Below are 23656 nucleotides of genomic sequence, written 5' to 3' on the forward strand. Positions count from 1 at the left end.
AGCCATGCTATTCTACAGTACGTACCCAGGACATCAATAGGAAATACTAGCAAATTCAACACCAAACAATAGATTTGTTGAGTACCTGGTCAGTTTGTGTTTCAAGCAAAACTTAACTTCTGTTGGAAGTTCATCGACCCAACTCTGAAGTTTCTTAACCATAGACATTTACAGCACAGAAGGAGGCCATATGTCTGTGTCAGATCTTTGCTAAAGCTAGTAGGACCACTGACAATTTAGTCCATTTGATTAAGTTTTTATAAAGTCTGTGCACAACACAAGGAATTTTAGGACTTGTTTTTGGGTACTAAAGCTCTTCAATTTTCTCGCTCAACTCCATGTTCACATTATTAGCAGCTCAGAGGGCATTCTCATTTGTTTCTTTAAAAAAGCACAGCCAGCAAGGAATACTCTCTGGTAATGAATAAAGTAGTTCTTAAGAAGTCAATTTTAGTAAGCTAACGTAGCCTATAGGTATTGTTAGTACTTAAGTTGGTCTGTTTTGAGCCATAATTCTAAAATTTACTGTTCCTTTAAGTTGAATAGTATACTTGATCCAAATAGATAAAAAACCCAGAGGACTAGATTTTGCACATCAGCCTCCGCAACGCGCATTTTTATAAGGAATTAAATAATTATTAAATTACAGGAGTATGATGAAATCTATAATTATTCCTAATTCCATCTTGCTGTGCAGTTACTGTGTGTTAAACATTCTAGTTATAGAAAGTGTCCAATAATACCTCACCAATTACATGCACTCATGCACCAAAATCTAAAATGGTGGAGGGGGGTGGGGGGAAACAAGCATGCTGAAGGGGTTAAGATTGGGGTTACATTAAAGCTTTTATTTGGTTTTCAAGTATATTAATCAGGATCTGAAATTAAAATGATCAGTTCTCAGCATTGTACCGTGAACAATCAGACCTTGTGTTTCTACAATGAATGAATGAATGATCAGATCACCATTCAGATAGGCTGAGTTATATCTTTATGAGAGGAAGGGCTTTTATGTTTCTCCTTTTCAAAAGTTGTGGCTTTGAAAACAATATTTAAAAATATATATACACAAATGGAAAGAACAGGCCCACGCAGTGAAGATCTCTCAACGCAATAAATTTCAAGTTTTGTATTCTTCTGGAGATATTAAACTGCTCACTTCACACATGCAGTGGCTTGAAAATTATAACAAACTTACTTTATAAGTATATAAAAACCATAATAGGCTGCCCTAAAAACAAGTATTATCATCCTTTAAGTGCAGGTTAAGAAACCTATAGTGTAATAACAGTACCATCCTCCTCCATGCTTTGCCTATTCACATCGTCCTTTTCCAAAGGATCCACTTTTGTGGCAGCAGCTAATGTGTGTATATTTCCTTCGCTGCTGGCAACAGAACCATTTGGAGTTAAACCATGATAACTGTCACTTTTTGTTAAGGATACTATGCTAGCACTGGCTGGTGTTGCCACTGGAATGTGCTGTGGCTCATCACTGCCCTCGATGACTATATCTGTTTCTTCATCACTGTCCACTTCTTCGGAATGGAAATTCTGCATAACATGTGGGGATGTCATAAAAGTGGGATGGCTGGTACCACTGTCAGTAGACTGGCCTGAACTACCAGAAGTCCGACTGATTCTCACATTATTTCTTTGATTTGCTGGTTTCACAGTAATGATAAGATTATGGCTATTCGCAATCATCATATCAGTCACCTGATCAAGACTTTTACCTGATACTTCAATACCATTCACCTCAAGAACTTCATCATTCACAGCCAACAGACCAGTGCTTTCAGCCAATCCCCCCTGTACCAATCTAGAGATGAAAATTCCAGGGACTTTTTCGAGTCCATGGGCAGTTACTCGGACACTTGAGCCATCGCGTATATAGAATCCTAATGGTTTGTCAGACCCATGTTTATACAGCCGCACTCTTCGGTGGGTTTCTGGAAGGACATCCACATCAATGATCGAAGACACAGGGCGGAAATCACGTGGCAAGCTGATGGCAATTGGAGGTTTCTTTCGGTTGTCAGGACGCAGTACATTTGACAAGACGTTCTTTTTCCGTGTTAAAGTGTCTGTACCAAAAGCACTATAATCAGCATCCTCTGCAAAAACAAAATAGAGTATTGTAATGTTTTACAGCTTATTAAATGAATAAATTGTAAATGTCCAAATCATCTGTAACAACTTCAACAGAGCTTTGTCGAAGGAAAACATTTCTACATTAAAATTGAAGGTTAACCATAATCTTATAACACTTTAGTGATTCATTCACCAATTTTCACTCTCTCACTTTACATGAGGAAACCTGTTTAACCAGAATGTGTGTTGGCAACATTCGAGAACTTTTTAAAACCCAATATATTTGCTGATGTACAGAGTGCTATTTTTTCCGACAACAGAATTTTTCTGCAAATGCAAACTCCTTTCTACTATTTCTGTTAAGAATATTTTTAATAATCTCAGGAATGCTGTTAGCTCCTTTATTTTCTGATCAAGTCCTTGCTACAGAATGTGCAGTTGATAGTGTATGACTGCATTGCTGTAAGGCAGTTAAACTACAAATAAATCACCGCCATACGCAGGTGATACTAAAAGAGAAAACACAAACCAGTTTAAAAGTTCTAATATTTATAAATTGGGATTAAGTCTATACATTGCCTTAAAAGATAGATCACAATGTTTGAACAGAGTGAAATACTGAGTTGCAACAACACTGAAGTGTAGGCCAGTAGTTTCACATGTGGCGATTATCCAATTCTACATTCTTCAAAAAGTTCAGAAATCAAATCCTGCTTTTTAATTGGAAACCAGAACATAATTGCACTAATAACACACTGCACCTAGCCATTAGACTTACAAGAGCACGTTGGGTTGATTCTTTTACTTCCTGCACTTTTACTGTATTATCATAGAACATATAAACTTCACAGCCCAACTGAGATTAAGAACTCAATATGGTGCAGTGCCAAGCTGTCACTTACCTGCATTTCTTTTATGATCAACAGGAACTGCTCATAAACTCAAATAAATCTTACAGGAAACACTGAAGGGGCTGGGGCTTTCTTTCTCTGGAATGAAGAAGGTTGAGCCATTGATGGGTGAGCCATTAAGAGATCTTTAAAACGTTTAAGGGGATTGATAGATGAGATGCAGAGAAATTGTTTCCATTTGCAGAACAGTCCAAAGATTGAGGTTTTGAATAGGCAGGTCATTAATAAATCCAATAAAGGAATTCTGGAAAGACCTCTTTATCCAAAGAATTCTGAGAATGTGGAACTTGCTACCACATGGAGTAGTTGGATCAAATAGCAGATATATTAAAGAGGAAGCTAGATAAACACATGATGGAGAAAGGAGTAGAAGAGGGCTGATAGGGTCAGATTCTGTCCTGTAAATTTCTATACAATACCATTCAATTTATTTGTAGGCAATAACTTTTAGCTTAGTTTGTTTGTACACAGCAAGTCAGCTAGTGCAGGAGAGTTTGCTTTACGAAGAAGAAAACAAACTAACTGGTGATGAAAGGGGCTGCATTCAAGTGTAACTGCTCATGAGTCAGTTCAAACACAAATATAACCACATTTTTTGGGCCTTATTAATGTTACCATTTATTTGTAATCACTACCAATATAAACAACTATGCTAATCACATTATGTTTCAGTACCTAGTTAAGAAAAATACAAAGTATTTAATCAGTCAACAAACTGAGACAGGTCTCAAATTTAAACAAAGGGTTGGGGGGAAGAAAAAGCAGGTCTCAAGAGAAGAAATCCGACAGAGCCAAGAGAACAATAAGAAAATCAAACTATGTGGAAAGAAATCATAAATAAGACAAATTAACTTAAAGATAAGAATCCAAAAAACTGCAGATTCTGTTTCCACTTTGCTGGTTAGGGGGCATTACACTTGCTGCTCATTTCCCATCCACCAGCATGTAGAGCCAAGACCACTGTACCAAGGAATAACCACATAGGCCCTATAGCAGCAGGAATGGAGACAACACCACCATTAAAAAGCACTGTCTCCTTCCGAACTTGCTGCACTTCACTCTCAGGTCCAACCCTGACTTTGTCACAAAACTCACCGACAAGGTTGGTGCTGTTGTCGTCTGGCGTACGGACCTCTACCTCAGAAGTGGAGCTCGAACGCTTCCTCCTACCTCCCCCGGACCATGACTCTACCACTGAACAGATCTCCCCTCCACAGCTTCCAATCCCAGACAGCCAGATTCTACCTCTTTCTCAAAATCCACAAACAGGACTTCTCAGGTAGGCCCATCGTGTCAGGCTGTTCCAGCCCCACTGAACTCTTTTCCTCCTATATTGACTCCATTCTCCCTCCTCTTGTCCAGTCCCTTCCCACCTACATCCGTGATTACTCCAATGCCTAAGCCATATCAACAGCTTCCAGTTCCTGGCCCAAACTGCCTCGTCCTCACAATGGATTCCAATCCCTCTACACCTCATTCCTCACCAGGATGGCCTCAAAGCTCTTCGCTTCTTCCTCAAGCAGAGGTCTGAACAACCCCCATCCACCACCAGTCTCCTCCGTCTGGCTGAACTTGTTCTCTCATTCAACAATTTCTCCTTTAACTCGTTCCATTTCCTCCAAATAAAAGATACGGTTATGGGAACCTGCATGGGTCCGAGTTATGCCTGTCTCTTTATCAGTGATGTGGAGCATTCCCTGTTCCAGTCCTACTCCGCCCCCCCTCCCACAACTCCTTCAATCGGTATATCAATGACTATTTCAGTGCAGCTTCATGCTCTTTGTCTGGACCTACAAACATTTATCAATTTTGCTTCCAATTTCCACCCCTCTATCACCTTCACATGGTGCATCTCTGACACTTCTCTTCCCTTCCTTGACCTCTCTGTCTCCATTTCTGTTGATAGACTGCCCACCAGTATCCATTACAAGCTCACCGACTCCCACAACTACCTTGACTATAGTTCTTCACACCCCACATCCTGCAAGGACTTTATCCCATTCTCAGTTCGTTCGCCTCTGCCATATTTGTTCTGATGATGCCCGAGCTCTGACGAAGGGTCATCCAGACTCGAAACGTTGGCTCTATTCTCTCTCCACAGATGCTATCAGACCTGCCGAATTTCTCTAGCATTTTCTGTTTTTGATTAAAAACTACTTCCTCATCATAGATCCAGTAGCCTGCACACCCAGCTTCAACCTGCCATTATAACATTGGGCAATCCTCAACCGTTTCCACATTAACCTTTGTGCAACAAGTCAGCACAAGTTGGTCCTTGCAAGGAACCCAGGCTGCAATGTTGGTCCACCCCAATCAATGACTTACCTCATTTGTCAGCTGACAAAATTCAGCAGAGGGCTCAGAGAATTCCATTTAGCCACTGCAGAAGTTATTGCCTGGCTTAGCGATTACTGCTCACATTAAAAAAAACTCACTATAAATGTCATTCTTGGGGAGAAATGCCTTCAGGAGTGGAGAGATTAGAAACAAGCAATAAAAAGGGGATCTATTATTCCCAAAAAACAAATAAATAAAGCGACTGCTTGTAGGCTAACAATAATTGTCTTATCACAGCTTTCAGATGCAATCTCTTGAGATCAGTCACATTTGTGGCATTAACTTTTTGTCTGAAATAAAACCTGCTGCTCAACCTGGACTGGCATTGTAGGTCCCGAGGTGAGACTGTTTAGCTGTACATGATAAAAGGTCTTTGGTGACGGGAAACTGGTGTTTGGCTGAATTACTACATCCAATTTCCTTTTTTCTCCAAATTCCTTGAATCTGCTCTTGCCCCTCAAACCTGTGCCCAATTTAGCATGTTCCTCTAATTAGAAATCTGGCCTTGCCATAGTACTGAAATCACAGAATCCCTACAGTGCAGAAAGAGGTCATTCGGCCCTTTTAGTCTCCACCAACTCTCCGAAAGAACACTCCACCCTGGCCTTTCCCTCTGCCCGATCCCCATAATCCGGCGCAATTGGACATTAGGGGACAATTTAGCATAGCCAATTCACCTAACCTGCACATCTTTGGATTGTGGGAGGAAACCAGAAAACCTGGAGGAAACCCTTGCAGATACAGGGAAAATGTGCAAACTCCACAGAATCACCCAAGGTCAGAATCGAACCCAGGTTCCTGGTACTGTGAGGCAGCAGTGCTGACAACTGTGTCGAAATGGCTCTTAAAATATTAAATGACATCCTAGGTGATGGAGGCAAAGGCAAGATATTCCTTTCTTGTCCTTCTCAGCCTCTCTGACCACACTTTCATCATCCAACATATCACCACCGTGGTCCAAGCTGGGTGACACTGCACTCGCCTGGTTCAATTCCCTAACTATAGATCACCTGTCAATTGCTTCTTTTCTGCTCTTGCAATGTTAATCTCTGGTATGCTTGGCCTCCTCCTATTTCTCATCTCAACTTCTTTGTAACATCTTCCAAAAACAACTTTTGTTTCCACTGATGACTCCACTGCTCTGTTACACCACCATCCGAATTGCCAGGCTGCTTGTCCAACATCCAATAATAAATTAGCAGAAATTTCTTCCAACAAAATATTGGGAAGACAAAAGCCATCATCTTTGGAGCCCATTACAAACTCCTTTTTCTAACCTTCCGACTCCCCATCAAATCTCCGAGGCTGAACCAGCCTGTTCACAACCTTGCTGTCATTTATGACCAGTAAGAAGTCTCACAACACCAGGTTAAAGTCCAACAGTATTTGGTATTTATTTGGTAGCAAATACCATAAGCTTGCGGAGCGCTGTCCCTTCGTCAGATGGAGTGGCTATCTGTTCTCAAACAGTGCAAACAGACACAGAAATCAAATTACAGAATACTGATTAGAATGCAAGTCTCTACAGCATCTTGAAACCCATTGTACAAAGAACCCCCAGCTTTTGTCGCGACACGACGGACTTCCTACAGAAACTCAACACACATGGAGCAGTTGAACCAGGAGCACTCCTCGTCACAATGGATGTCTCGGCACTCTACATCAGTATCCCCCACGATGATGGCATTGCTGCAACGGCCTCAGTACTCAATGCCGTCAACTGCCAGTTTCCAGATGCAATTTTACAACTCATCCGCTTCATCCTGGACCACAATATCTTCACCTTCAACAACCAGTTCTTCATCCAGACACACGGAACAGCCATGGGGACAAAATTCGCACCTCAATATGCCAACATCTTCATGCACAGGTTCGAACAAGACTTCTTCACTGCACAGGACCTTCAACCAATGCTATACACTAGATACATCGATGACATTTTCTTCCTTTGGAGTCATGGTGAGCAATCACTGAAACAACTCTATGATGACATCAACAAGTTCCATCCCACCATCAGACTCACCATGGACTACTCTCTGGAATCGGTTGCATTCTTGGATACACGCATCTCCATTAAGGACGGTCACCTCAGCACCTCACTGTACCGCAAGCCCACGGATAACCTCATGAGGCTCCACTTCTCCAGCTTCCACCCTAAACACATAAAAGAAGCCATCCCCTACGGACAAGCCCTCCGAATACACAGGATCTGCTCGGATGAGGAGGATCGCAACAGACACCTCCAGACGCTGAAAGATGCCCTCATAAGAACAGGATATGGCGCTCGACTCATCGATCAACAGTTCCGACGCGCCACAGCGAAAAACCGCACTGACCTCCTCAGAAGACAAACACGGGACACGGTGGACAGAGTACCCTTCGTTGTCCAGTACTTCCCCGGAGCGGAGAAGCTACGGCATCTCCTCCGGAGCCTTCAACATGTCATTGATGAAGACGAACATCTCGCCAAGGCCATCCCCACACCCCCACTTCTTGCCTTCAAACAACCACGCAACCTCAAACAGACCATTGTCCGCAGCAAACTACCCAGCCTTCAGGAGAACAGTGGCCACGACACCACACAACCCTGCCACAGCAACCTCTGCAAGACGTGCCGGATCATCGACACGGATGCCATCATCTCACGTGAGAACACCATCTACCAGGTACACGGTACCTACTCTTGCAACTCGGCCAACGTTGTCTACCTGATACGCTGCAAGAAAGGATGTCCTGAGGCATGGTACATTGGGGAAACCATGCAGACGCTACGACAACGGATGAATGAACACCGCTCGACAATCACCAGGCAAGACTGTTCTCTTCCTGTGGGGGAGCACTTCAGCAGTCACGGGCATTCAGCCTTGGATCTTCAGGTAAGCGTTCTCCAAGGCGGCCTTCACGACACACGACAGCGCAGAGTCGCTGAGCAGAAACTGATAGCCAAGTTCCGCACACATGAGGACGGCCTAAACCGGGATGTTGGATTTATGTCACATTATCAGTAACCCCCACAGCTTGCCTCCCTGGCTTGCAGAATGTCACTGGCTGTTCTGTCTGGAGACAATACACATCTCTTTAACCTGTGTTGAATGCTCCCTCCACCCACATTGTCTGTACATTTAAGACCTGGCTGGCTGTAGAGATTTGCATTCTAATCAGTATTCTGTAATTTGATTTCTGTGTCTGTTTGAGAACAGATCACCACTCCATCTGACGAAGGGGCAGCGCTCCGAAAGCTTATGGTATTTGCTACCAAATAAACCTGTTGGACTTTAACCTGGTGTTGTGAGACTTCTTACTGTGCTTACCCCAGTCCAACGCCGGCATCTCCACGTCAATTATGACCCCAAGGGGAGTTATTTACTACATAGTCACACACTCAGCAATCCACCTGGGAAAGCATTTGGCACTAAGTTACAGCTCGGGAATAGAGAAGGGGCAAAGGGCGGAATTGAAAAGGTTGTTAATTGAGGTGGGGCACCGGAGGTCGTAAGAGTTAAGTGGCTAGGGCAGGGCAAGAGATAAGATTCAGCAACCAAGGAACAGTGGAGGGATAGATTGGAAAGGCCAAGTCATTCAGACTGATAAAACTTTGCCACTATTCAGTGAAACGTGTGCTTCACACCCCCTCGATAGACCAGACGAAGCTTTGAGTTTTAAAATTGGCCTTTATTCACGCTATAGCTAGGAAGTCTGCCTACCACTAGGTGGCATACAGACTTACTGAGTGATACATGGCATGTGTAGATATATTTTTTGATTATCTTACAAGTGATTCGCATATACCAATCACAAGTGTACATTTGTTCTGAAGTTACTGACATCCAATTACAACTAACAGTTTTGATTAATTTATGCCAAGTGAATATTGTTAACCAGTTATTGCCTCTATAAACTTGTCTAATTATCATGATTAATTACAACGAGGTACATCTACATGGTTACACCATCCAACCTGCCGTCCCTTGGTCAGCTTGTTTGTGCTGCCCATCTGCAAGTGTGAGAAATTAATTGAAACATCTTCACAGCAGCTTCCCAGGGAACTGTGCTGAACTTAGTTCACAGGGGGAACTCTGCTGAATTCAATGATTTTGGCCTGCTCACAGACATTATGCCAGATGTTCAATCAGCTTGATGGAGGAGAAAAGAAGGATTGGAAGCAAGTAAAATGAATCTAGCAGGTAAATGTAAAGACCCTACTGAATCCATAAGTCCTCATCTCTCTTTAGCTACCAGATTCACCAAGGCCAAGGATTGTCTTGGATTAAATTTTAAATGGAGAATAAAATTTGTGGCACATAGATAGCCTCATTATAATATTTAAATGATCAACTCACCTCAGACTGTGTTGATTGCCAACTCATCACACCTTTTTTAAAACCTGAAGTAGACAGTTGTGTGCTGGGTTGGAGTCAAGACTGAAATTTAACATTTTAAACATCCCACTCATCACAAACAAACCCAGTTTTGGCGGGGAAGAGGGGTTAAAATTCCCCTCTTGGACACTAAAGCAAGTGCAGATTTAAAAAAAAAATGAAAACAATAATCAATCTTGCTGAAAAACCTAGCTAATTTCCATCAATTGTAAGTCACATTTAAAATGAATCCTAAAAGAGCAAATGTGTTCCTGGATTTATATACAGAAAAAGGAGGAACTGGAGATTAATCTGGGTGTTTGCAACACTGAAGTGCAGTTAGATTCGTGCCCTGATTAAGTAGGATGATACCAGAAATTAAATGGTAGATGTACTGTTATAGAGGCAATAACTGGTTAACAACATTCACTTGGCATAAATTAATCAAAACTGTTAGTTGTAATTGGATGTCAGTAACTTCAGAACAAATGTACACTTGCGATTGGTATATGAAAGATTAGAAAATCTGGAACTGCATCACTAGAATAGTTGTTGAAGGGAACATCAACAGGAAATCGTCAAAATGTTGATATGATTTGAGAATCTAAGCAGTAAAAGCTATTAGCACAGTGGACTGATTTGTCTCCTCTGAGCTGAAATTTCTATGACTGTGTAAACCCACAGCCAAAATAGTTGACAGATGCTTCAGACATGGTCCTCAGCTGATAGGAATGGGCATGTCCTTGTTAATCCTTATTCTGTGCTGTCAAAAGGTAACAGCAGCATAATTAACATCAAAGTCAAAAAAGCTGAGCATGTATATTTCATGAAAATAAGATTGGGACTTCTACAGACCAGTAGCCACTTCCATGAAATAGCAGTGGATATGTGAAACCTTCCTTTATACAATTCACATGAGAGCATGGTAAAATGGACATAAAAATGAGTCTGTAACCCATCAGTTATCAATGCTGGCTTTTACATTGTAAAGCCTACTGCTTTAATCAACATATTGCTTCTTTTCATTGAATCATGCTGCTCTTCGAGGAGACAAGTGATGGAGCTTAATGTCAACTTGTTGACTAATTATTTTTGGGGCAGCACGGTGGCACAGTGGTTAGCACTGCTTGCTCCCTCAGCGTCAGGGACCCGGGTTCAATTCCCAGCTTGGGTCACTGTCTGTGCGGAGTCTGCATGTTCTCCCCATGTCTGCATGGTTTCCTCCCACAGCCCAAAAGACATGCTGGTTAGGTGCATTGGTCATGCTAAATTTTCCATGTACCCGAACAGGCGCCAGAATGTGGCAACTAGGGGATTTTCACAGTAACTTCATTGCAGTGTTAATGCAAGCCTACTTGTGACACTAATGATGAAGGAATGGAGATATATGCAGATATGTATAATTATCATGGTGTTCCAATTACTTTGGTCTTTGTCCTGCTCAGTGAGATAGGTGGCAGAGCTAAGACATGCTGCCAGAGTAAGGATGGTGTGTAAAGCAGTCAAACTGTATGGTTGAATGGGCTGGAATTTGAATCCAGATATTCTTTTCTCAAATTTACATCAAGGAAGATAAAATTTATGTAGAAACTTCACGAGTTAGAAGTAATCTGTTGTGCTATGACTGGAAAGCAATTTGTAACATTAGGGTGTAGTGTGGGCAAAACTTTATTGCTGTACAGCAGTGGAGCAATAGCACATGATTCAAGAGCAAAGTACTGAGTCATACAAACCAGGATGATCCCAGTTCAATCCATAGACTGTGCAGAGTTAGCGGATTTCATTCAGGGTCCACTAAGTGCACTACTTCTCGGTTCTCTGGGTTAAATGAGGAGGAAATTGCTCAGGGTTTACCTCATAGAAAGCCCTATTGGAAATACAAGTAGGGGCAGTAGGTGAGGTTACTGGGTTGGGTTCTGATGCCCCTGTAGAAGAGCAGCTTGGCAACACAATTATTGTCAAGCTTCATTCATGAATTCATCATCGATGAAATTCATCATTGCTTCCCATGTGCCAGTCCATCCTCCAGCTGACTGCTGAAAAGAGTATTGAGGACCAGGACCTCAAACTTAAGACCAGGCACCAGTGATTCCTGCACTAAGCTATACTTTGGAGATTTGGACAACCTTTGGTAGGCAGTTCAAAGCACTGGAGAAGTGCAACCAGTGGTGCCTTCGCAAGATACTCCAAATCCAGTGGCAAGAAAGGCAGTCTTCTCCCAAACAACACGTCCAGAAGTGGAGGTGCTAATCACTCAAAAACAGCTCTACCAGGCAAAACGTGTCCTTTGTGTGCCTAGCACCACATACCTGAAGCAACTCTCAGAACTGGGTTGTGGCAGCAGACTCCTAGGACAGTCAAAACACTTTAGGGGTATCCTCAATGCACTCCTGTCAACTCATAGTACTTAGCTTGTGACTGACAAAAGCACAGAAGGTTCATTTGGAAAGGCACTGAACACAAGAGACTTTGTCAGGATTACACAGGAGTGGAGTCGAAGCAAAGAGAGCGCACAAACCCCCACACAACTCATTTACCCATCTCAGAACCTGTCAGATCGAAGAGGAAGCAAATCATCCTCAATCCTGACGGACTGAGTAAGAGGAGGTATTTAATGATGGAAATGTACAAAAAGAGAGAAAACTGAATCTGGAATGAGTAGTATGGGGTAGTGAGGAAAAGACAATGCCACTATCATAGTAAGGACGACAGTGCTAGCTTCAATGTGGTGGAAAGCAACTGAGAGAAAGAAAGTGGTAACTTGAACTGAAGGGGGAATGTAAGAATGGCTGATTGTGCAAGGGGAATGGTGTTTGGGGGGTGGGGGGGGGGGGAAGAGAGAGAACGAGGAGGAGGGGGGGGGGAAGAGAGAGAACGAGGGGGGAAGAGAGAGAACGAGCGGGGGGGGGAAGAGAGAGAACGAGGCGGGGGCGGGGGGGGGTAGAGGAGGAACTGAGGAGAGGCTGGGGTGGGAGGAACAAGAAAAATAAAGTGTGAGGGAAGGGGGAGAGAAGATATAAGAGCACACGTAGGGGTGGGAAGGGGATCATCTGTAGAAACTTGCGAAAGTATTTGGCAAAGCGGTTATCTCAGTTCAACAGTACACACGCATCCTGAAGGTATGTGGGGGATAAATGAATAAACAGGTTTTCACATTACCCAAGCAGTAGGCAGATCACTGAATATGATGCTAAGTACAACAGCAAGTACTGAACAATGTACAGTAACAATGGTTTCTCAGTTTAAATGGTTACAATTACATATTAAGTGAACAAACTGTCTAACTTGTTACAGCTTGGCTGCATAAGTGGGTGTGGCAGAGAATGTTACACTGGTTGTGCGTTTCAGTCAGGTACACACTTACCAAGATTCCACTGAATGAGTCACTGGCCTGGAATGCTTATAAAGATAAACACTGATTCATTTCCTTCTTAGTTATGAACAAAGACAGCATTTGAATATTTTACGATTTTGTTTCATTAACATTACCTTAATGGGTTCATCTATCAGGTCCTTCTACCCATTTTAGATAAACTTAAAACATCTTTAGACAAGAGACAATCACTGTGTATCACTGTGTAGTATTCTAATTTAATGAATATTTCATGTCTGACCCAATTTCTTTGATAGAAGATGATCAGAACCAGAAGACTAATGATTTATCCTCAAAGCCACTGCACTACGGAATAATGGAATCCAACTAAGTTCTTCCTGACCCTTGCTGTTAAATGTGCATATATGGACATTAACTTAGGACAGGGTCCAGTGGCAATACTTTCAGTTAGTAAACCGACTACTGAGGTTGACATCAAAAATAGCTATGAGGACAAAGTAATGGAGGACTTATTGTTACTGATATCAGACTCCCATTTATTGACTACAGCTCAGCCGTCAACACCAGTATCCCTACAAAACTCATCTCCAAACTCCGTGGCCTAGGAAAACTCTTTTCCCATCTCCACCACTCCCCAATTCCTTCCTCTGCAACTGGACTTCCTAACCCACAGACCACATTACTTACCCACGCGCTCACAATAACCGTTAATTCCTTGACTGTTCAAAAAAATCTATCTTTGCCTTAAAAACATTCAATGAGGTAGCTTCAACTGTTTCACTGAGCAGGGAATTCCACAGATTCACAACCTTTTGGGTGAAGAAGTTCCTCCTCAACTCAATCCAAAATCTTGCTCCCCCTTATTTTGAGGCTATGCCCCCCCAGTATTAGTTCCACCAACAGTGGAAACAACTTCCCTGCTTCTATCTTATAAAATTATGATTATACAAGGTGCTGGTGAGGCCACACCTGGAGTACAGCTGCAGCATAACCTGTTTTTAAACTCCATCCCTCGAGCAATGAAGGACAAAATTCCATTTGCCTTCTTAATTACCTGCTGCACCTGCAAACCAACATTTTGTGATTCATGCACAAGGACACCCTGGTCCCTCTGCAGAGCAGCATGCTGCAATTTTTTTACCATTTAAATAATAATCCATTTTGTTGTTATTCCTACCAAAATAGATGACCTCGCATTTACCAACATTGTGGGGGGGAAAGGGGGGGGGGTAAAAGGAAAAGAGAAAGGGGTAAAGAGTAAAAGTGGGAGTGGGAAGGGGGGATGAAGAGGGGGAGGGGCGGGCGAAGAGCAAAAGGAAAAGAGAGAAAGTGGAAGGGAGGGAAGGGGAAAGGGAGAGCACGTCAGGGGAAGGTGGAAAATGAAAAAGAGAAGCTCAAAATAAACTACTAGGCTTAGAGGAATGGGCAACATATCTGTGAAAATAAGGAATTAGTTGGGGTAGATTGTCCTGATTAGATCGGTGTGTGGTGTGTTAGATATGAAAGGATGGATTGCTGAGAATTTTTAGGCAGTATTAGTTTGCTGTATCTGTGTAAAATTCAAATATCTCTAATGAATTTTTAAAAAAATTCTAAGTTATCTATTTATTTGGGCAGTTTTGTAAGCTGAATACTTAGGTGACTCACTGCCTTATCAAATCAATTGTGCTATCTGATTCTTTGAAAATTCTGCTTACTTTTTCTAGCTTTTTGCTCGTTAACTCAGGCACCTTTATTTTCTTCTATTCCTTACCACCCACATCCCATTAGTCACTACAGCAACAATCTAAATTTGTATCGCATTGTCACCGTAATAAAATGTTCCAAGGTGCTTCACATGAACATTATAAAGCAAAGTTACACATTCAGCTACGTAAGGCAATATGAAGACAAATCATGAAAAGCTTGGTCAAAGAGGCAGTTTTTAAGGACCTTCCAGAAGGAAGAGAGTTAGAGTGGTGCAGTGATTCAGGGTGGGCCCTCCAGCGCTTGGCGCATGCCACAAGCCACTTTTACTGGAGGACACAATTTTGATTAAGTACCATCATTTTCTATATTATTTTGCAATTTCACAACTGAACTGAAAGACAACTAAAAACTGTTTACATTGCATAAAGTCATAGTTAACAGGCGCTACTCATAGCACATTTAGGGGTCTGGTTAAAAAGGCTAATGTTGGGTATAAGATGATTTTCATTAATACTCATAGGACAACATTTTTTCTTGATGGTTAAATTTTGTAACAAAAAAATTCAATACTTGCATCTACCTTTTTACTAAAGCCAGTGACAGGAAAATATTGCCCATGACCAAAAGCACTATGGTCTTTGTTCTTTCAAAACAGGCAAGATGAAGGATAAGGTCCCCGAAAAACATGTAACGATCCAGATTCATTACTGCAGCTAACATTTCCACAGTACGTTCATGTACAAGAGATGCTAGAATATTTAACAGGTCTTTTAACACTAGTGCTTCGCTTTACTTTGAAGTTCTCAAGGTGGTAAGGGAGGAAAGATCAGCGGTGAATATCATCGAAAGACCATGATGAAACCATATTGCTAAAAGACATAGGAGCAGAATTAGGCCACTCGACCCATTGAGTCTGCTCCGCCATTCAATCATGGCTGATTTTTCTCATCCTCATTCTCCTGCCTTTTCCCCATAATCCCTGATCCCCTTGTTAATCAAGAACCTACCTATCTCTGTCTTAAAGACACTGAATGACCTGGCCTCCACAGCCTTTTGCAGCAAAGAGTTCCACAGATTCACCACTCTCTGGCTGAAGAAATTCCTCCTCATCTTTGTTTTAAAGGATCATCCCTGTAGCCTGAGGTTGTGCCCTCTGGTTCTAGTTTTTCCTATTAGTGGAAACATCCTCTCCACGTCCACTCTATCCAGGCCTTGCAGTATCCTGCAAGTTTCAATAAGATCCCGCTTCATCCTTCTAAACTCCAATGAGTACAGACCCAGAGTCCTCATATGACAAGCTCTTCATTCCAGGGATAATTCTTGCGAACCTCCTCTGGACCATTTCCAAGGCCAGCACATCCTTCCTTGGATATGGGGCTCAAAACTGCTCACAATACTGGGGTCTGACCAGAGCCATTTACAGCCTCAGAAGTATAGAAATATGTAATCGAAACCTTTGTTCTTGCACTCATCAGGATAAATACAGGAATGCCAAATTTTAATGAGTTTATACTACAGGAGAAAAGGGTGCTGATTGGCTGACAAATAAACAAACTCATTTATGCTTGGTAAAACCGTTCCCTGTGAACAAAATGAATCACTAGGGCTGTAGATAGGGCTTTAAACTAATTTATGGGGGGGGGGGGGGTGCACAGAGGTAAGAGGATTTACGAAATTAATGGTAGAGGAGAGGGAGCGAGTGCAAGTGAATGAGGGCATTCAAGTAGTTAAAGGAGTAGAAGGCGAGGGAGAGATTGATAGCGTTTCATCAAATCGGGTCCAGATAAAAGCTGGAATAAAGACACTTTGCCTGAATGCACGAAGCATTCGGAACAAAGTTAATGAGTTGATGGTGCAAATCAGCACAAATGGGTATGATCTAGTGGCCATTACAGAAACGTGGCTGCAGGGAGACCAGGACTGGGAGATGAATATCCAGGGGTATCAGGCATTTAGGAAGAATAGACAGGAAGGAAAAGGTGGTGGGGTAGCTCTGTTAATAAAAGATATCAGGGTAGTAGTGAGGGATGACATAGGCTCTAAGGAACAAAACGTGGAATCGTTATGGGTAGAGATAAGGAATAGTAGGGGGAGAAAGACACTAGTAGGAGTGGTCTATAGGCCCCCAAATAATAATGTTGAGGTGGGGAGGGCTATAAACAAGCAAATAATGGATGCGTGCAAAAACGGAATGGCAATAATCATGGAGGACTTCAACCTGCATATTGATTGGCTGACTCAAGTTGGAAGGGGTGGGATGGAGGAAGAGTTCTTAGAATGCTGTCGGGATAGTTACCTTGAACAGTATGTTACAGAACCGACGAGGGAACGAGTTATCTTAGATCTGGTAATGTGTAACGAGGTAGGTAGAATTAAGGATGTTCTTGTGAAGGACCCTCTTGGGTCAAGTGATCACAATATGGTCGAATTTCTGATACAAATGGAAGAGGAGAAAGTAGGGTCCCATAACAGTGTCCTCTGTTTGAACAGAGGGAAGTACGATAGGATGAGGGCTGAATTGGCTACGGTGGACTGGGAGAGCAGACTGGTAGGTAGGACAGGTAGGGGTCACGAAATGTTCTTGGCAGACAGGATTAAGGAGAATCCCAAGGCATTTTATTCATACGTTAGGAACAAAAGGGTTGTTAGGGAAAAAATTGGACCTCTCAGGGACAAAAGTGGGGACTTATGCTTGGAGCCCAAAGAAGTAGGGGAGATCCTAAATGAATACTTTGCGTCGGTATTCACAAAGGAGAGGGATGTGTTGACTGGGAGTGTCTCGGAGGGGAGTGTTGAACCGTTGGAGAAAATCTCCATTACAAAGGAGGAAGTGTTAGGTTTGTTAGAGAATATAAAGACTGACAAATCCCCAGGGCCTGATGGAATCTATCCAAGGCTGCTCAGGGAGACGAGAGGTGAAATCGTTGGGCCTCTGACGCAAATCTTTGTCTCGTCACTGGACGCAGGTGAGGTCCCAGAGGATTGGAGGATAGCTAATGTGGTCCCGTTATTTAAGAAGGGTAGGAAGGATAACCCGGGTAATTATAGGCTGGTGAGCTTGACGTCCGTGGTGGGGAAGTTGTTGGAGAAGATTCTTAGACATAGGATGTATGCGCATTTAGAAAGGAATAAACTCATTAACGATAGTCAGCATGTTTTTGTGAGAGGGAGGTCATGCCTCACTAACCTGGTGGTGTTTTTTGAAGAAGTGACCAGAATGGTTGACGAAGGAAGGACCGTGGATGTTGTCTATATGGACTTTAGTAAAGCGTTTGACAAAGTCCCTCATGGTAGGCTAGTGAAAAAGGTTGGATCTCATTGGATAAAGGGGGAGGTGGCTAGATGGGTGGAGAACTGGCTTGGTCATAGAAGACAGAGGGTGGTAGTGGAAGGGTCTTTTTCCGGCTGGAGGCCTGTGACTAGTGGTGTTCCGCAGGGCTCTGTATTGGGACCTCTGCTGTTTGTGATTTATATAAATGATCTGGAAGAAGGAGTAACTGGGGTGATCAGTAAGTTTGCGGACGACACAAAACTGGCAGGACTTGCAGATAGTGAGGAACGTTGTCAGAGGCTACAGAAGGATATAGATAGGCTGGAAATTTGGGCAAAGAAATGGCAGATGGAGTTCAATCCTGATAAATGCGAAGTGATGCATTTTGGTGGGAATAATGTAGGGAGGAGCTACACGATAAATGGAAGAACCATAAAGGGTGTAGAGACGCAGAGGGACCTGGGTGTGCAAGTCCACAGATCTTTGAAGGTGACGTCACAGGTGGAGAAGGTGGTGAAGAAGGCATATGGCATGCTTGCCTTTATAGGACGGGGCATAGAGTATAAAAGTTGGGGTCTGATGTTGCAGATGTATAGAACGTTGGTTCGGCCGCATTTGGAATACTGCGTCCAGTTCGGTCGCCACACTACCAGAAGGACGTGGAGGCTTTGGAGAGAGTACAGAGGAGGTTTACCAGGATGTTGCCTGGTATGGAGGGGCTTGGTTATGAGGAGAGATTGGGGAAACTGGGGTTGTTCTCCTTGGAAAGACGGAGGATGAGGGGAGACTTAATAGAGGTGTATAAAATTATGAAAGGCATAGATAGGGTGAACGGTGGGAAGCTTTTCCCCGGGTCGGTGGTGACGTTCACGAGGGGTCATAGGTTCAAGGTGAAGGGGGGGAGGTTTAACACAGATATCAGAAGGACATATTTTACACAGAGGGTCGTGGGGGCCTGGAATGTGTTGCCGGGCAAGGTGGTGGAGGCGGACACACTGGGAACGTTTAAGACTTATCTAGACAGCTATATGAACGGAGTGGGAATGGAGGGATACAAAAGAGTGGTCTAGTTTGGACCAGGGAGCGGCGCGGGCTAATTGTTCTTTGTTTCTCGTTTCAAGGCTTCATTCTATGATCATCTTGCTGGTGCCAGTACAGAGCGAGACTGCGGATAGTTGGGAACCTGTCTCGGGGCAGGGAATTCAGATGGTGTTCGTAAAGCAGAAGTGGAAATGAATAGGGTTGGGAAGCATTCTCTGATCAGGGCCAGTGTGATCTCCTGGACTCGTTTCGATCGCCACAGGGGGTCGGAGAGGAATTTCCCAGATTTTTTTTCCCCCATATTGGCCCTGGGGTTTTCACTCTGGGTTTTCGCCTCTCCCTGGAGATCACATGGTCTGGAATGGGGGGGTGGGGGTGAGTTAATAGGTTGTGATGAACAAAGCATCGTAGCTGTGAGGGACAGCTCGGTGGATAGGATATTAGGATGTAGATAGGCTGGAAAATTGGGCGGGGATCCTGGATTCAGGATTCAATCCTGGACCGGGGCGGGCTTGGAGGGCCGAAGGGCCTGTTCCTGTGCTGTATTGTTCTTTGTTCTTGTTCTTGACAGCTGAGGAACGGTGGAGGATTTTTAAGGAGATCCTTTTCAGTACTCAGCAACAATATATTTCGGTGATAAAGAAGGACTGTAAGAAAAGGGATAACCAACCGTGGATAACGAAGGAAATTAAGGAGAGTATTAAATTAAAGACCGATGCGTACAGAGTGGCCAAAAATAGTGGAGAATCGGAAGATTGGGAAAACTTTAAGAAACAACAAAGAACGACTAAGAAAATGATAAAGAAAGATAGGTTATGAAGCTAGGCTAGCTCTAAATATAAAAAATGATAGTAAAAGCTTTTACAAATATATAAAAAGGAAAAGAGTGGCAAGAGTGAATGTTGGACCCTTGGAGGACGAGAGGGGGGATTTAATAGTGGGAAATGAGGAAATGGCTGAAACTTTAAATAAGTTTTGTGTGTCGGTCTTCACGGTGGAAGACACAAATAGTTTACCGAATATTAACGATAGAGGGTTGGTAGGAGGAGAGGTACTCAATACAATTAATGTTACCAGGGAGGTAGTGCTTGGTAGACTAAAGGGACTGAAGGTGGACAAGTCCCCAGACCCGGATGGAATGCATCCCAGGGTACTGAAAGAAATGTCAGAGGTAATAGCGGATGCGTTAGTGGTTATTTATCAAAATTCGTTGGATTCTGGGGTAGTGCCGGCAAATTGGAAAACGGCTAATGTTACGCCGCTGTTTAAAAAAATAGACAAAAGGCGGGTAACTACAGGCCGGTTAGCTTAACGTCTGTAGTTGGGAAAATGCTGGAATCCATCATTAAAGAAGAAATAGCAGGCCATCTGGACAAGAATGGTTCGATTAAGCAGACGCAGCATGGATTCATGAGGGGAAAGTCATGCTTGACGAATTTGTTGGATTTTTATGAAGGTGTGACTAGTGCGGTTGACGGAGGGGAACCGGTGGACATGGTGTTTTTGGATTTCCAAAAGGCGTTTGATAAGGTGCCTCACAAAAGGTTGCTGAAGAAGACTGGGCCACACGGAGTTGGGGGTAGGGTGTTAGCATGGATTGGGGATTGGCTATCCGACAGGAAGCAGAGAGTCGGAATAAATGGGTGCTTTTCTGGTTGGCAGATGGTAACTAGTGGCGTGCCGCAGGGATCGGTACTGGGGCCTCAACTATTTACCAATTATATAGACGATCTGGAGGAGGGGACTGAGTGTAGGGTAACAAAGGTTGCAGATGACACAAAGATAAGAGGAAAAGTGAATCGTGTAGAGGGCGTAGAAAGTCTGCAGAGAGATTTGGACAGGCTGAGTGAGTGGGCGAGCATCTGGCAGATGGAGTATAACGTTGACAAATGCGAGGTTATTCACTTTGGAGGAAATAATAGCAAATTGGATTATTATCTAAATGGAAAAAAATTACATGTTACTGTGCAAAGGGACCTGGGGGTCCTTGTGCATGAGTCGCAAAAACCCAGTCTGCAGGTGCAACAGGTGATCAAGAAGGCAAATGGGATGTTGGCCTATATCGCAAGGGGGATAGAATATAAAAGCAGAGATGTCTTGCTGCATCTGTACAGGGCATTGGTGAGGCCGCAGCTGGAATACTGTGTGCAGTATTGGTCCCCTTATTTGCAGAAGGATATATTGGCCTTGGAGGGAGTGCAGACAAGGTTCACCAGGTTAATACCGGAGATGAGGGGTGTTGATTATGGGGAGAGACTGAGCAGATTGGGTTTGTACTCGTTGGAATTTAGAAGGCTGAGGGGGGATCTTATAGAGACCTATAAGATAATGAAGGGGCTGGATAGGGTAGAGGTGGAGAGATTCTTTCCACTTAGAAAGGAAGCTAGAACTAGAGGGCACAGCCTCAAAATAAAGGGGGGGTCAGTTTAGGAGAGAGTTGAGGAGGAACTTCTTCTCTGAGGGTGGTGAATTTCTGGAATTCTCTGCCCACTGAAGTGGTGGAGGCTACCTCGTTGAATATGTTTAAATCACGGATAGTTGGATTCCTGATCGGTAAGAGAATTAGGGGTTATAGGGATCAGGCGGGTAAGTGGAACTGATCCACTTCAGATCAGCCATGATCTTATTGAATGGCAGGGCAGGCTCGAGGGGCTAGATGGCCTACTCCTGCTCCTATTTCTTATGTTATGTTCTTAAATGAATATGTTCAGGCCTTGTGTATTTTTTGAAATACCTGAGAGCTTGGGGAGTTTATAGTTCCCAAGTTGCTTTCTCCATGGCAACACCTTGGCCAATTAAGTCAATTTGCCAGACTCCACCAGGCTTCCAAAATGCAGCGCTCTGTTTTTGAAGATGTTGCCAAGTGGATATGTGTACTTCAATGTTTAGTATTCCCAGTATTAATACCAACAAAAATGTATTGAGTACCAACAAGGAAATACAGAACAAACTTTAACTGAGCTAGCAGTTAAAACATTACTTCTTCAACAAAAAGAATCCTGAGCAATTTGGGATATTTTTAATGATACAAATATTCAGCAAGACATTGGTTCAGTCTTTGGTTTCATCTGTACTACTGATTACATTGCAGTTCTATTTACACCAAATTAGGTAGAATTAGCAATCCACACTACTAAATGACATATGAGCATAGTCAGTCATTTCAAAACCACCACGGATTTGATTTGTCACATGTATTGGTATACAATTAAAAGTATAGTTTCCTGCATGTGATACAGAACAAGCATACCGTTCATAAGAGCACATAGGGGACAAGGATAAAATCCATTCAAAAGTCTGATGGCAGCAGGGAAGAAGCTGTTTTTGAGTCGGTTGGTACGTGATGTCAAAATTTTTGTATCTTTTTCCCAAAGGAGGAAGGTGGAAGAGAGAATGTCCAGGGTGCATGGGGGCCTTGATTATGCTGGCTGCTTTTCGGAGGCAGCGGGAAGTGTAAACAGAGTCACTGGATGGGAGGCTGGTTTGAGAGACGGATTGGGCTACATTCATAACCCTTTATAGTTTCTTTCCGTCTTTGTTACAGCAGGAGCCATACAAGTTGTGATACATCTAGACCTGCTGAATTTCCTTGGCCTCCTGAGAAAGTCGAGGCATTGGTGGGCTTTCTTAGCTATAGCATCGGCCTGGAGGAACCAGGACAGGTTGTTGGCGATCTGGACACCTAGAAACTTGAAGCTCTTGACCATTCCACTTCATCCCTGTTGATGTAGATAAGTGCATGTCCTCCATTATGCTTCCTGAAGTCAATGAATATCACCTTCATTTTACTGACATGGAGGGAGAGATTATTGTCATTACACCATTTCACCAGATTCTCTCTTTCTTGTATTCCATCTCATCATTGTTTAGGACTTGACCCATTATTGTCCTATCATCAGCAAACCTGAAAATGGAGTTGGAATGGAATTTGGACAGTCATGGGTATATGAGGAGAATAGTAAGGGGCTGAGGACAGCCTGTGGGGGGCACTGGTGTTGCGGATAATTGTGGAGGAGGTTTAATTGTCTATCCTTACTGATTGTATAGTCTGTGGGTTAGGAAGTCTAGGTTCCAATCGCAGAGGGCGGAGCTGAGCCCTAGGCCACAGTGTTTGGAGATTAGTTTTGAAGGGATAATGGTGTTGAAGGCTGAGCTGTAGTCAGAAAAAGAGTCTGACCGAAGTATCTTTATTATCCAGGTGTTCCAGGATTGAGTATAGAGCCAGGGAGACGGCATCTGCTGTGGACCTGTTGCTGCCATAGGCAAACTGTAGTGGATCCAGGCAATCTGGGAGACCAGAGTTGATGCGTGCCATGACTAACCTTTCGAAGCACTTCATAATTATGGATGTCAGAGTCACCTGGCGATAGTCATTAAGGCACGCTGGCTTTTCTTTGGTACAGGGATGATGGTTGTCTTCTTGAAGAACAGTTTATAATTTGAGGGGTGAAGTAGCGAGAAAGGAGTGTAATGGAAAGGAACAAAGATGCAACATGGGAGAGAAAGAAAAAAGGGAAAGATAAGGGGGGGGTGGTAGAAAGGAAAAGATGACAAGTTTACATTTCACTTTCTTAGCTATATGAAATTCAGATTAAACACATGCCTTTATTATCACCCTTGTC

At 43.1% G+C, this 23656-nt stretch overlaps 1 protein-coding gene across 1 annotated transcript in view; it reads right to left on the bottom strand.

Annotated features, from left to right (window-relative positions):
• Positions 1 to 1115: 1115 nt before the first annotated feature.
• Positions 1116 to 23656, bottom strand: part of LOC144508490 (partitioning defective 6 homolog beta-like) — a 79868-nt gene continuing 57327 nt past the window's right edge. The window contains exon 3 of the mRNA XM_078236458.1: positions 1116 to 2116. Within this exon, the coding sequence (XP_078092584.1) occupies positions 1275 to 2116 (842 nt within the window). The 3' untranslated portion in view covers positions 1116 to 1274. The remainder of the gene's footprint in view (positions 2117 to 23656) is intronic.

This window comes from Mustelus asterias, chromosome 20 (genome assembly GCF_964213995.1).
Source record: "Mustelus asterias chromosome 20, sMusAst1.hap1.1, whole genome shotgun sequence".
Classification (NCBI taxonomy): domain Eukaryota; kingdom Metazoa; phylum Chordata; class Chondrichthyes; order Carcharhiniformes; family Triakidae; genus Mustelus; species Mustelus asterias.